The 15,785-nt window shown below is 36.0% G+C and overlaps 1 protein-coding gene across 5 annotated transcripts in view; it reads left to right on the forward strand.

Moving 5' to 3' along the window:
• The first annotated feature begins 1,230 nt into the window (after positions 1–1,230).
• Positions 1,231–15,785, forward strand: part of C1H8orf34 (chromosome 1 C8orf34 homolog) — a 391,674-nt gene continuing 377,119 nt past the window's right edge. For 2 of the 5 annotated variants that reach the window (XM_074278841.1, XM_074278850.1), the window contains exon 1: positions 1,233–1,539. In XM_074278841.1, coding sequence (XP_074134942.1) covers positions 1,471–1,539 — 69 coding nt within the window. In that variant the 5' untranslated portion in view covers positions 1,233–1,470. Of the gene's footprint in view, positions 1,540–2,535; positions 2,585–15,785 lie in introns of those variants that run through there. The other 3 variants (XM_074278849.1, XM_074278851.1, XM_074278845.1) reach the window with 3 other exon arrangements.

The raw sequence follows: 15,785 nt of genomic DNA on the forward strand, positions 1-15,785 counted from the left end.
TAGAAGATGTGAAAATGTACAGCAGATACTGAAAAAAAAAAAAAAAAATCACGAACTAAGGAGTCCTTTTACTTAGCAATATGCTCGGTTTGATTCCTTTCTTAAGGAAAAGTAACAATCTAAAAGCAGGGATTCTTAACGTGTGTGATGGATCTTTTTGGCAGTCATAAAGTCTATGGATATATCCTTTCTCAGAATAATATTTTAAAAGAGTTAAATAAAGCATAGTATTTGGAAGGACGCCGATTTTACTGCAGTACGGTTATAATTATTATTTTTTAATCAGGGGTCTGAAGTTTTAAATTCTTGATATAAAGGAATGAGAAAACTGAGAGCAAAATCAAAGACCAACACTTCTCTAACTGTTTCAAGTGCCTTCTCCTGGAATTGTGCACCTCTTCCCGCCGCCCCCTTCCTTGTACCCCTCCCTTCTCAACCACTCTTCGGAGGGCCATAGGTGAATGACAGGCAAAGAAGAGGGTATTGGAGAGGAGGAGTCAGAATCTTTTAGTTCTGCATTTGTAGGCTGCCTCAGAGTAGCCAACAAGCGCCAGATTTATGTGCACTTTGAAAGAAGCACCTTCACTATTGGCTTTTTGAGCGGTGCTGTCGCTAGGGAGCAGTTGGTAATGAAAGCACAGCAGCTGGGGAGAGCTGGGGCTGTTGTTCCAGTAACCAAGTACCAGGGGGAGGCGCACACAGGACACACACACACACACACACACACACACACACACACACACACTCTGTTACCTTTCTTTAAGATACAATTCGAGCCGGGCATTTGAAATGAATGTTGGTTTAGATTTGCAAAGTGTAGCTTATGATTGTTTTTAGTACCTGCTGTTCAGCCACTCCACCACGGCTAACAGGAACCCTGGGTCACTCAGCTTTCCACTCTATGAGCTCCATGTGGTCCAATATACGGCGTACCGCTTCTCCCTAAGCTCCCTCTCTTTTTCCTTTCACTCCCTCCATCGAATATCCCTCCCCCTCCTCAAAAGTGAAGAAATCCCTCTTTTTAATTGCCTGTCCTCTCAGGGTGTGCGTTTAGGGAAAAGAATCAGGAGCGGAATGAAATGAATGAATTGTTCCCTTGTAAACTGAGTTGCTGGAGTTAGCATCATTCCCGGGACTTCCTGCTTTCCCCCCACCCCATCTCCACCCCCCCTTCTCCTCTACCCACGCTCCTCCCCGCGTTCCGTGTGTCTCCCTCCTTTCCTCCTCTCCTCCTGTTTCTTCTCCCCGCCCCGCCAGCCGGCAGCCCGGCTGCGCTGGAAAGGGCGGGCGCCGGCGTCTGCTGGGCTGGGTGAGACAGAGAAGCAGTGCTAGAGTGAGCTCGGCAGTGCCCTAGTAGGGTACCGGAGCCGGAGCCTAGTCGGATCCTGAGCAATCTCGGGGGATCTGGGGAGGGAGAGAGATCCAGGCACCCGGGAGAGGCGTGAAACCCTCCCAGTCCAGGCGCTTTCCATGGCGTCTCATCAGCAAACGAGGATCCAAGCTTACCTGGAGAAGAACAAAATAGGTCCCCTGTTTGAGGTAAGGCTTTCTGGCTAGGGGGCTGGAGGATTCATCTTCGGGCTATTGAAGGGACATAAAAAAGAAACACAAATGGACATCTGGGAAGAGTAGGAGGGAGAAGGACCTGGCAGAAGGGGGCGCCCCAGCCATTGCAGGGTACCAAAGCATTTTGCTCAGAAACATCCCTGTGCTGAGGATGCGAGCTGGAGTGTCGGGGTGGGTGGGAGATTGCTCTGGGGTTACCTTGGCTAGAGACGCCCCCAGGCCGGTGGGATAGTCTGGGTTTTGCCTTCAGGGCACGGGGAACGGGCCAGAGGAAGTTGCATTCGTCTTGGTGGTATGCCAAGCTGTTTTATTCGCTATTATCCTCTTCTTGTCTCCCAATCACAAACACAGGTACCCTCACAAATGGGCACTATCTCCCCTACCCTCCGTCCGAACACACACAAAACACACACATGCATACTCTTGTTGTGCTCCTAATATAATGCACACGCTCCTTCCCTACATTCAAAACTCTCTGGATTTGTTGGATTTTGAAGGGAGGTGCGGAGGTGGCTGGAGCGAGAACTGGAGAAAATACCACTTAGCATTATGAGGTGGGGGTGGCTTTAAAAGAAAATATTCTCGCTCTAGTCGGGGGACCAAGGTGGGCCGGGTCGGGGAGAGAAGATATTCTACTGAATCTCAAATTGTGTGTGTGTGTGTGTGTGTGTGTGTGTGTGTGTGTGTGTGTACGTACCTGGAGAGAAAAGCACTGGGCAACGCACTTCTGGCTAACGAGAAAAAAAGGATATAGAAAGCCACTGGCCAGAACTATGAGTCCAGGCAGAGAGAGAGCGCCTGTTGGTGTGAGATACAGAGGGAATCAAGCGAACGAAAGCGTCCCATCCGTTGCCAGGACACTAGGGGTGGGTGGGGAGATAGCTTTGGAGACTGCAGTCCCTAAGTCATTCTGTGTTTGTTGTTGTTGTTGGGTGTTTTTTTTTTGGGGGGGGGGGGCGGGGATGGAGGGAGAGAAGGCCGTGGCGGGAATATCCAACACTCTTTCCCCACTCTTTTGGTAAGTCTTAGACTACAGCGGCCGGGCTCCAGGCACACTCCTGGGAAAGAAATGGGGAGGATGGTTGGTCCCTCTAACCAAATTTAATGCTCTCACCTCCCGCAGCATCTCTGCTGCATCTGAAAAGGAAGCAGAAGCCGGCAGCAGGGGAGGCGTGTGCCCTGGTAATAATGGAGAGTAGAGCTGTTCTCAGTGACTGAATTCAAACTAATGTGAGCTGCAGGAATATGAATGCAGATTTCAGGGGAATTGGTGATTCGATCCTGGGAAGGTGATTTCCCCCTCTTTGGACCTCAGTTTCTTCATTTATAAGATGAGTTAGACTAGAATCCAATGACTTAAAAATCCCTTCAGGCTCCAAACCTATAATCTTAAAGGATTCTATGATCAATGGTACCCCACCGCATCCCCTTTTAAGACTGACAGGAGGAGTTTTAAAAGTGAAGGAGCTATCTTTTAATTTTGTTTAAGTTATCATAAGGTCCAGAACTGCAGTAAGGTATATTTGGACATAACATTATTAAGATTTAAAGAAAGGAGAATACCACTTTAAGCCCAAGTTATTCATTGTCATTTCTCTCTTTGGAATAAAACAAAAACAAAACAGAACAACAACAACAACAAAAACCCCAGCATAATTCCAGCTAACCTGCATTACTATTTGACCAGGAGGATGCAGGTCCAGTTATTGTCTTCATTTCATCCCCTTGGAAGAGGTAACAATTGAAAACACAACTGTGAGGGAGTTATTGATGCAGTTGTAATTCATGTCTTTGCCTTTAGTCTAATAATGCATTATTTCGTATATATGATTTTAAAACAGAGTATTTGAATAGATTCTTTCACTGGACTAGTATATAAGTTACATCTAAAGATCAGCTTTGTTTTATCTAAAGAAGAAAGCAATTTTGTATTCTGTTATTTATTCTCTCAGAATTTTATATTTTAAAAATAAAGTGAAGATAGTTTTCATTCTTTTAAAAAAATCTGTTATAAAGATAAGTCACAAATGTAGATAGTAGTCAGTCCTAGGGATGATTACAGTATTTAGTATATAAAATTGGGACATACTAATGTAATGAGGTAATTGTAATTATATGCTTAAGTGTCTGTTTTTCATCATTCAACATGTGATTCTAACTACAAAGTGAGCACTTGATTTGTTAATTGAAATAATGGTGCATCAAAATCCTTCACCAAATATCTCATTTTACCCAGATGATCTCAAAAATACATTCCAGCTCTAAATTCTTTGATCTTATGAGCTTATCCATAGTATCATTTTACCTTTCTTCTCATTTTCTTCACCCATATTATGAAAATTTCTCTTAGTCTGGATGGACTTGATAAAATGATCATCTTTCTGGGGTTGATAATTTACTTTAGAATCTTCAGAAGAAAAAAAAAAACTCTGTTAGAAAGAAGAATATCTGAAACATGATCTTCTTGTAACAATTTCAATAAAACCTGAACTTGACTTTCAAAGTGATAGAATTACACTTCCCAGAATCACAGAAATGAGAGCAAAAATAATACTAGCTTATAGTCCAGTTACTAAGTCTTTGGTGCAAGGAAAAACAGTTGATAAAATGCTGTTTGTGTTGTTGAGATCCTTATCTAGTACTCAATCAAAGCCCCTGAGTACTGAAGTGATTTTCCTTTTGCCAGTAACATTGATCAGGCTCTCCCTTTATTTCTTAACTACTATTTTATAGTCATTTGCTTGGATTTGGAAGACAAAGGTTCACAGTTCTCTATATATTTTAATATTGAGAATTTCAGAGACACTATTATACTTAATCCTTGTTTTCATTTTGGGGCTATTATAAATAAGTCTAATTTAATAAAAAAATCAGAATATTGTCATAATTTATAAGAATATCAAAGGTAGAATATTGAATCCCTTAGAGTATGGGAATTTTTCTAGAATAAGCAGTAATTTTCCTAACTAATATTCATAGTAGAGCAAAAGCATTAATAATTTTTAACCTTTTTTGGCATTGTGATCTCTCTCTTTATTTTTTTTTTTTTACAGTTTTCCAACTAAATCCTTTTTTCCTATGAGGCAGCTGGTTGGTGTAATGGTTAGAGCACTACACTTAGAGTTAGAAAGATAAGCTTTTGAATCCTGCCTGTGGTCACCCAACCTCTGTTTACCCTCATTAGTATAATGGGGACTAATAATAGCACCTACCTTCTGGGGTTGTTGTGAGGATAAAATTAGATAATATTTCTAAAATTCTTTGCATACCTTAAAACACTATATACTTGCTAACTACTATAATTAAAATGCTAAACAGCATGTTTATTTTGAAAATTGAATTGAATTTCAATGGATTTTGGTTTTAGGACCCCTGGGGAGATAATTTGTGATTCCCTTGAAATGACTGGCAGTGCCCTGGGATATAACAAGGCAGTCTCTAAGAATTACTGGACTATATTGTTGGGCAGAAATGCTTTAATACAAAATAAAAAATTCAGAGATGACTACCATTATTAATGACTTTTTAATAGAGTGTTTTGGCATATGCCTAACTTGACTTTCCATCCATAATTGTCATATTGTATAATTTTGATATAATATATACTCTTCTGGAATTTATAAAATTTTGATATCTCCAATATTTATCTTTCAGTCATCCATATAATAATTGCTAAAGTTAACATAATTAAAAGTTTTTAAATCATTTAATGCTATTGGAGCACATTTTTTTTCTGTACTTTTCTTGGCACTGGTACTCTCATATTGGGTTTCTTGAGGATGGCAGGAAGAAATGATTATACAAAGACTGCTACTCATTACTGGAGGTATTTAACTTGGATGACCACTTGTCTTGGCAAGTTGAAGATGGCATTGGAAAAACTCTCTCCCCTAAAACCTGATCCAGACCTTATCTAGATCTCCAGTCTGATACCTCTCTACCTTTGTCCTACTTCACCCTCACCTTTGTTGTTCAATTGTGTCTGATTCTAGATTGATTTGTCATTTCCTTCCCTGTTTCATTTTACAGATGAGGAACTGAGGCAAACAAGCGTAAATGACTTATAGGTATCTAAGGTCATATTTGAACTCATGATTCCAAGTCTTATTCATTCCAAGCCTGTTGTTCCATCCACGGTACCACCTACTTGTCAATGTCACCTTTGGAAACCATCAAGCCATCATTAATAATTTTCCTTCACCCTAGCCTCCTCTCACATTCTTTTTCTTTTCTTGTGCTCACAGGACCCCACCTTCCTCTGAAGAAAGGATCCCTGGTCATCCTTTTTTAGTGCTAGATGACCCTCCCCCAACACATCAGATCAAGAGAAGAAATAGTTTGCCCTATTGCCTATGCCACACAGTGCAGCCTTCTTCTGCCATCATTTAACAAACTCTTTTTCTTGGAGGTTCACTCCATCTATTTATATTGCATATTCTAGGTCTATTGACTCTTAGCACTATCTCCAAAGTCACTCTTTCCACCTTTGTTATGGGATTCATATTTGCTTTGTCAGTATTTTACTTTCTGTTCCAAGCTCTGCTTTCAAACTTGGGTACTTTAGTGGTCCCAGTGTTATTACTAGAATTGGTACTTTAATAATTATTTGCTGAATTGATTTCTCTTAAATTAATTAAGTCTCCATACTCATTAAGTTTCTCATATCCCAAATATACATCTATTGTTCCGTTATGTTTCATAGGTTGGCCATATTGTTGTTATACAGTTATGGCCAACTCTTCTTGGTTCCATTTGGGGTTTTCTGGACAAAAGTACTGGAGCAGTTTGCTATTTCCTTCTCCAGCTCATTTTATAGAAGAGGAAACTGAGGTAAACAGGGTAGAATAATTTACCTAGAATCACATAGCTAGTAAGTAAGGCAAGAGGAACTCGGGAAATATGATTTGTCCTGACTCCAGGTCTAGTACTTTATCCTCTATTCCACCTCAGTGTTCCTAGGATTGATCATATTTTGAACATATCACCATTCTTGATTGCTTGTCTCTTCTCTTTAGTCTCTCTTTTTCAACTAGCTCTTTTTCCAGTTTTCTTCAAACATCATCAGATTCCTATGCACAGAATTTATTTTTTTGGCAAGTATTTTCTATCTCAACTAGGCTAGAATGTAGCATCCAGAATTAATCATACAGAAATTTAATTTGCTCCATTTTGCCCCTCAGCTGGTTCATTCCTCTAGAAGCAGGCTAATGGCCCTATATTCCTAAGGGTTTACCATATTGGCATTAGACTTAAGGCAGATATCTAATTGCCTTTAGCCATACTTATTGCAGCTTAGAACTATGAAGTTCAAATGATTCCCCAGGTTCAGCCTCTTCTAGTAGTAGAGATTATAGGCACACACCACTATATCAGGATTTTCCCATTCTTAAAAAAACAAAACAAAACAAAACAAAAAACTAAAAAACAATAACAAAACCTTTCATTTGACCCTATTATCTAATCAAATCATTATAGTATCTCTTCTCTTCCTTATTCTCTCTCTCCCTCTCTCCCTCCTCCTTTGCTTCCTCTCTCTCTCTCTCTCTCTCTCTCTCTCTCTCTCTCTCTCTCTCTCTCTCTCTCTCTCTCTCTCTCTCTCCCCCTTCTTCCCCTCTCCTTTCCTCCCTCCTCTTTCTCTTTCTTTCTCCTTCCCTCCCCCCTCTGTCACTGTCTCACTCTCCCCCCATTTCTCTATCTTTTTTTCTCTCTCTCCCTCTTCCTCTCTCTCTCTCTTCCCCTTTTCTCTTTCTCTCTCTCTCTTTCCCCCCCTCATTACATACCTGACTGATACCTGTCTGCTTCCTCTCTTCTTTGCTGTAACATCATTAATTTCCTGCCTACTAAGTTTTCCCCTCCAGACTTCCTTATCTCTGATGATCTTATCTATTCTATTTCATTCAATTATCCTTATTCAGATTTACATTTTCACAAATTTTAATTTACAACCCTAATCTCTTTATAGAAATGTAATTCTAGGCTATAATTACCTAAATAACCTATCTACTTCAGTGTCCCATTGGCATAGGAAATGAAAAATTTCCAAAACTGAAGTTATTATCTCTCCTACCATAATATCAAATCATCCTTTACTCTTCCCTTATATACTTTCCCCATATTCAATCAATTACTTCTGTCTATTTTACTCCCATGGCAACTTTTGAATCTATTTCTTGTTTACTTATCTAACCACCATCTTGGTTCAGGACCTCATTGTCTTATGCTTTTGGTCTTTTTTCTTCTACCAAAGCATTAGTTATAATCCTGCCAAAATTATCTTTACAAAGCACGTAATAACAGCACTTTGAGGTTTGCAAAACTATTTAAAGATATCTAGTTTTTCCTCACATAACTCTGAGAGGTAGTTACCATTACCTGGATGAAGAAACTGAAGCAGAAAGAGATTAAGTAAACTTGTCCAGAGTTATACAGCTTGCGTAAAAGGCTGGATTCAAACACAAATTTTCATGCTTCAGACCCACAACTCTATTAACTATTCCCTAGTTGCCACATGATAAATATACTATGAACGAAAAATGTCCAGTAAAAAAAAGAACTCTGTGAATTTATCCTATATCACGTATTAAGAGCAAAATCAAAACCACTATACAATAGTTCAAAATTAAAAATTAAATATTTTTAAAAGATATTATAAAGGAAATTATATAATAAATCAGAACTCTCAGTACAGAAATAATGAAGGAAATGAATAGACTGGATAACTTATGAAATATGTTAGATAGTCTCTTTGAGTAATAGAAGCCCTGATAAAAGGAGTAAGAGATCTGTAACCCAAAACAATTGTTTAAGTAGACAGGAACTTGGCAGAAGAGATCTAAAATATATTGATTTTAAAAGAACACATGAATTCTATGGAATTGATTTCAAATAACCTTGAAAGTAGGATGTAGATGTAATTTAAATATCACAGGTATTTTCCTTCCAGGAAAAAATAGAAAAAGCAAAGAGCAGCAGTAGATGCATTCTACTCACTCTAGGGGTTAGCCAAGAAGGAAGAGTTATTCACTTTCTTATCAAGTATGGGAAGTTGTAGGGAAGTAGGTTAGAAGCAGTAGGATGGAGAGAGAGAAAATGGAAATCAGGCCATATTCTAAAAGGACAAATGAAAGTGTGCCATTAAAGCCTCTTCCTTAAGTGGAGTGGGAGAGGGATTAGTATATGTCAACTGTAAGAGGCAACAACCTCATAATGGGTATTTGGGTTCAAAGAGTTTAGAAGCATATCAGGTAGATTGAGTACAGTAGACTATACTTCCCAAGAAAGCATAATATTCTCTAACAGGGAGCATACATATACATATACATATATATAATGTTCTGGAAGGTTAAGACCACTTAAACTGATGGGAGGAGGGATTTTGGAGTAACATAGATAGATATAATCTAGAAAGTTCGAGGACAAATGATAAATAAAACAAGTGATAAATACTACTGAAAACTAGATTTTGAAAAGATTAACAAAATAAAAATCAGCTAATTTGGTTTAAAAAATGGGAGAAACTACATTACCAAAATAATAATAATAATAAAAAAAAGAACAAGGTGACTACCACAAAAGGAAATTTCAAAAAAAAAAAAAAAAAGATTAAAAAAACAGAACCTGCTATACATTATTAAATGAAAACAAAATTTTAAAAAATTAATAGCCTAACTTCAAATTAACAAAACAATGCCTAGAAATTTTAACCACCCAGTGTCTCAAAATAGTGAAACTGAGCCACAAAGGAAATCCCAAAGTATATGATGGAGATTGCAGGGAGGATGCCAATGTAGATATATTTATATGTGAATTAAATATTTAAAGAGGAATAAGTATTCATACTTCTCATCTTCTTTTTAAACAGTGAGAAAAATAAAGTGCATTCTACCAAAATCCTTGTTATAGAACACATATGGTCTTATTATAAACCTTTGAACAATAAAAGAGAAAAGGAGAACTATAAAAATTGTTTTTGAGGTGAAGAGATAAATGACATTGACAGGACCGTGTGTCATCCTGGGATTAGACACATACAGGAGGTATATTTTGTTAGTAAAAGATTGATTAAACAACAAAGAAACTATAGTATATGGTGTGACTTGAATATTGGCATTTGTAGAGCTTTAATGTAATTAGAAGAAATGAGAGTGTTTTGGAAATGGTTTAGCAGGAAATTTTAACTGAGACAGAGTGGTTCAAGAACATATATAGCAGAATACAGAGAAGACTAGGAATTATGGGAAAGAGGCATTATGCATAATGTTATATTTGGACTAACTAAAAATACATATGCAGGGCTTATAGACTTAAAAACAAGGCAAAATTTTATTAAACCATCCACAAAAATTATAAAGATTTATATATAGTATACATATTATGTGTAATTTAATACATGTTCTTAGTACTTAACCAAAGTTTGCTGATGTTGAATACCTCAAAATTCATGGTTAAATTATTCCTTAATGGAAATTTGGAAATAAATTAGGCCAATGTATTTTCTATTTAATCTACAAAATAAGCCATTTTTTGGCCTTTTAAAAAAATTTCATACCTCCTACTTCAGCTTCTATAGAGGCTTACTTTAACTCCCTGCTCTAGTTTAAATCTTTTAACTGGTTCTCTTTCTTTCTCATATATATAGGTTTGGCTCTGTTTCCTCTCTCAATTAAGATAAATTTTATTTCTAAGCAGAATGAATATAAGAAGCTATGGGTTAGCAGATTATGGTCTCGGTATTGTTAGTTTTCCTGCTGCTGTAATCCTGAATTTAGAAATGCTAAACAACTGGGTTTCTAACTTGTATTTCCAATTTCTTTGTGATTCTGTTTTGTACCTCAATTTTCTCTGTCTGGATTCTTGTCATGTCCCAAACCTTGTTGGTTTTATTAAGTTCTGATTTGTGCCTCTATTTGCCAGTAACTAAATTGTCTGCTCTTTACTCTATGTCCAAAGTTACATTATTCCCTGCAATTTGAGTTCCTGCTAAACATACTAATTCTCTCACATATTATAGTATATAACCATACCATCTCGATTTTCTGTATCTGAGAACCACTTATTGTTTAATCACATGAGCCTCTAATTGTTACTTGCCCAGCACCTACTTAGATAGGTACCCTAGACTTGAGATTTGGTCTGGAATTTTTATTAATGATGTCTTCTAATTATCTTACCTTTCTCCTTCTGGACTTACTTTCAGGAACAATATTCTCACGTCTTAACTATGGCTTTAGTTCCTTGTTTACACACTGTGAGTCTTTCTGAACCTTCCTTCTCAGTCTTCCCCAGTCTATACTGTTATGTAACCTTCCAAAGAACATGTAATGCTTTCTGAACTCTGTTTTTGCAGTCCACTATTATGGAAGTTGCTTATGGATCCATGACTGAGGAATGTAAAATTGCTAAGATCCAGAGTAAATTATGCTCAGTCTTCAATACACACACACACACACACACACACACACACACACACTCACTCACTCACACACAAGCACATTCCTATATATTACATATTAGATAATATTTTGTTGAATTAAATATTAAGATCTTTCCTGAAAGATAAAGTTGGTATAGAAAGATTTCACAATAGAGCAATATTCCTCATGAAAGATGAAAAGAGGTAGAAAGATGAAAAAAGAGAGTGATTGTAGTCTCTCACATCTTTCCCCCTTTTTTATTAGTTCATAGATTCAAACTTCTTCTATTTCATATTGCCCTATAATATTCCAGCTATTTAATCCATATACACCAGAAAAGCCCATTTTACATAGACAATTTGGTTCCATTTCACAATAATAACAAGACATTCTTTTCTTTTTTTAAGTAAAGGGGTCAACTTTTGAAGTTTAATATTAATTAATTATGTTTATAGGCTCTTAAATATCTTTGTATAATGGCATCTTTAATACCATTACTTCTGATTTATTCAGAATCGTATCATTCTTGATCTTTCAATTTAAGTATTATTATGGTTAAGTCTTTCTTTCTTGGAGACCAAATATGTTGCAATTTGGAATAAAGTGAATTTTATGCGAAAGAAGATAATCTGGAAGACTATTTAATTAAAACATAGATGAAGCCTTAAAAAAATCTGGTACTATTTTAATCCTGAGGTTTTATGAACAATTAATGTATGGAAAGGAATTTTTAAAAGAAGTTGAAATATCATTATCCTTTTGTATTGTCATTTGAATAAACTGCTTGGGCAATGGAGTAGAAGAGGGAGAAACTTCTGTCTACCTTAGATAAAAACTGTGATATGAAAACTTGTCATTTATAGCATTATAGCAGCTTGGGGCCAAGAACAGGTGACTTGCTACGGACCATAAAATGCATGAGATCCTATTGTTCTCATGTCCAGACCCATTTTTGGTGGCTGGGTAACATTGGCGAAGGATCAGAGCTTTGCTTTTCACTAAGGATTTGACCCATTGGCTCTGAAGGTACATTCTATTTGCATATTTTACAATTCTGCATCCAGGAGGCTAAATAGTTGGCAGCATTTTGAAGTATTTCTGCCTTCTCTTACTGAAAGAACTGTTCTCAGGTTAAGTGTGATTGTAGTCTGTCACATATCTTTCCCCCTTTTTTTATTAGTTCATAGATTCAACCATCTTCTATTTCATATTGCCCTATAATACTCCAGCTATTTAATCCATACACACCAGAAAAGCCCATTTTAGGAAGATATTCCCTTTTTGTTTTTAATATGTCTTTTCACCTATTTTTACTTTAGACATAATAACCAGAATTATCTTTATCAGTGAATCAAGAAACTCTTAATTGAGAAAGGCCAAGATCATCCACTCAATCCTGGGCCATCACCCTTGTCTTGACTTTTGTATAGGTATTGAATTTGATGACTTTGAAGGAGAGAGTGGGGCTCATGACTTGCACAACTCTGCTTCACTTAAATCCAATTTATGCACAAATCATGACATTACCCTTGTGATGTTATTTATGCTCTTTAAGAATGAAGAACAAACAACAGCAACTCAATAACTGTGAAAGGTAAACAGTTTAAAACACTGTACCTACTAGCATCCTAGTAGCCATGTTAGAGTCCCTTTGGAATAAATACTCAAGTATTATGGGGAAGTGGGGGGCAAGGAGCTAGGGGAGAGAAACAAAGCTTGTTTGAATACTTACATTATATTATGTCACTTACTTGTTGCCATCCTATTTGCCATTTTGAAAATAAATATTTTATATTATGAATAAATACATAGATATTTTACTTTTTCAGCATAAATAGTTTATATTATGAATTTCTATATAAAACCAATATTTTATATCATGAATAAGAATTTTTGAAATATATAAAATCAGAGAATGATCATTTGCTTGGCAAAAGGATTTTCCCATTAAATAGTTTAAACTTAAAAAAAAAATCTCTACTACTTTAGTGAACAGCTTTATCCATTATTCAGAGAACAGAGATGAACATTCTCTTAGGAAGCAAAGAAATTTAAAGCTAAAGTTATTTCTGAGGGTCAATCAAACATGAATGGAAGGAATTCAGAATTTGAAGGCAATATAATTTCATTATATAAAGGTGTAAAAGCTAAACATAGGAGATGATATGTTATTCTAGAGGCAATATGAAGCAATTGGCATTAGTAGAGTCAGAATCACATAGTCAGTATTGTGCCTAAGAAATAGTACTTTGTTAATAGTCTCTAGGATGAAGTGGAGACTTGAGGTAGGAGAACAATTTGGAGGATTCTAGAATAATCTAAATGAGACATGATGAAGATATGAATTAAGATAGTAGCTTTATAATTTGAAGGAAGGATTGGTATAAGAGATGTTTTGAAGGTAGAAACTGTAAAATTTAGCAACTGATTGTATAGGTCAGATGAGAGATAACGAGGAGGAAGAGAAAATGTATAAATAACACACATGAGATATGGAAAGATACTGGGATCTTCAATAGAAATAGGGAAATTAGAACCTAAGTCCAAGTCAGACCTCTGTGACAGAACTAAGCTAGTTTTTTAACTTCAGTGCCCTAGTTAATTTTGTAAGGCCCTAAGTGCTGGAGCAAGTACTGGCTGTTGGGGAAGGGAGATTTCTCACTAGAAATTCCATATAGCAATGAAATCATACGTCTAGCCCAAAACACAAAACAAACTAGGCTAACACAGTTTTAGAGATATATCTTTCGCATTTAACACTGAATCTTGGCTTCGCTAGAGAAGCAAAAGCTTTTGGCAAGTCCTTTGTAAGCTGGAAGTGCTTGGAGTCCAAGATGGCAACAGCCTGTGTGACTGGCTGAGAACCTGCTTATGTAAGTATGAAAAGACTCATAACTAGAAGGTTGGCTATGACCAGGGAATAATAGAACATTTTTTTTGTTTTGTTTTTGTTTTTGTTTTTTTTGTTTTTAACACTGCTGTAACAGTTCTTATAAAATTCTGTTAAAGTTGCAAATCTCAAACTTTTTGGCCTCAGAACTCTTGCACACTTAATGAAAATTTAATTTTTAATTTATGAAATAAAATAAGTGTTTCCATAGCATTTTAGAATAAAAAAGTTGATTACACATGAAATTGCAAATCTGTTATGTACAATTTGCTATTCCTTTTAAATATATAATAAAGCTATTAGGTAACTTTCTTTCCCCCCCTTTATTCTTTCCTTCCCTTCTACCCTAAAGATGGCTACCGTTATACACACAGACATAAACCCATATACGCACATAAAATAATTTTGTCCATATTTTAAAAAATCATTTCTTCCTCTGGATGCAAATAACATCCTCCTTTATACTTTTAAAAATTACTGAAGATCCAAAAGACCTTTTACAAGGCAATCTTTCTTTCTGTCTCTCTCCCCAACTCTTCTATCCATATATAGTCATATACATATATACAAATATTTATTTAGTTATACATATTTCTTTGTATGTGTGCCTCCATATTCACTCAATATTTGCATATTTGATACAAAATATTATAGTGATATGAAAATAGATATGACTCAGAGACTCCCAGCTGACCCCAAATCACACTTAAAATACCTACATATTAAGGTGTTTTCCTTCTGATTTGATGGAAATAATGTCCATATCTTTGAAGTTATGGATCTTTCAAAGTATGAAGTTAATTATTTACTGAAAACTTTTATAATATTGGCAAGGCAAATGTTTTAGTTTTCATCAAAATGTTAAATTACATTAACTATGCAGTCATAATTTAAGGAAAATTTAGGTGTTATTTATTGCATTTATCTTTTATTAATTAATTATTTTTATTATGGCTTTTTATTTACAAAAACATGATGTATGAGGTAGTTTTTCAACACTGACCCTTGCAAAACCTTCTGCTCCAACTCTTCCCCTCCTTCCCCCCACTTCCTCCCCTAGATGGCAGGTAGTCCAATACATGTTAAATATGTTAAAGTATATGTTAAATACAATATATGTATTTACAATTATCTTGCTGGTCAAGAAAGATCATTCATCCAGATTCTTAACCACAGTGTTTTAAGATAACTTTTAAAAGTTTAAGATTTTGAAATATTCTTAAAACAAATAAATTTTATAATTTTTTTAAATAAAATGGTGTTATTTTCAAGTTTAATTTATTTTCCCTCTTAAGTTATTTTCTCATGAAGTTTGAACTGCTATTTTTCCTCTTACATATTTTGAGTTGAGTCAGTCACATAGAGACGGGGAAGGATAACTGATAGACTTTCAATATGCTCTACTGATATTCATACAATGTTGATAGACCAAGAGAAATGGTCTTTGGGAGGATTATGGAAGGTGTTGACAAGCATTGAGAACAAACTATACAAGAACAAATTGTAGTATGTATTATTGGAATGAATATTCACAGCAGTGATATAACAGTTCCCACTGAAATATCAGATTCCTTTTCTAAGACATCTGTGATATTATTCCCTTGTTCAATGTTTCCAGCACCTCTCATTGCCTTAAGATACTCTGCCCCAGAGTACAAAAATGGCTTTCAATATAATCCCTCTCTCCTGAATCATTTACTCAATGTATCTCTGATCCATTATCTATGTATCGTTCCACTTCTGTTCTTCTGTTAATACTATTCTCCATCATCTCAAATTCCTTCAGTCAGCCAAAAACTATCAATACATTCCTGATATGTTCCAGACACAATGTTGCATGCTGAGATTTCAAAGACCAAAATGAAGTTGCCTCTGCACTCAAAGAGCATATAGTCAATGGGAGAAACAATGTGTGT

The sequence above is a fragment of the Sminthopsis crassicaudata genome, chromosome 1 (assembly GCF_048593235.1).
Source record: "Sminthopsis crassicaudata isolate SCR6 chromosome 1, ASM4859323v1, whole genome shotgun sequence".
In the NCBI taxonomy this organism is placed as follows: Eukaryota; Metazoa; Chordata; class Mammalia; order Dasyuromorphia; family Dasyuridae; genus Sminthopsis; species Sminthopsis crassicaudata.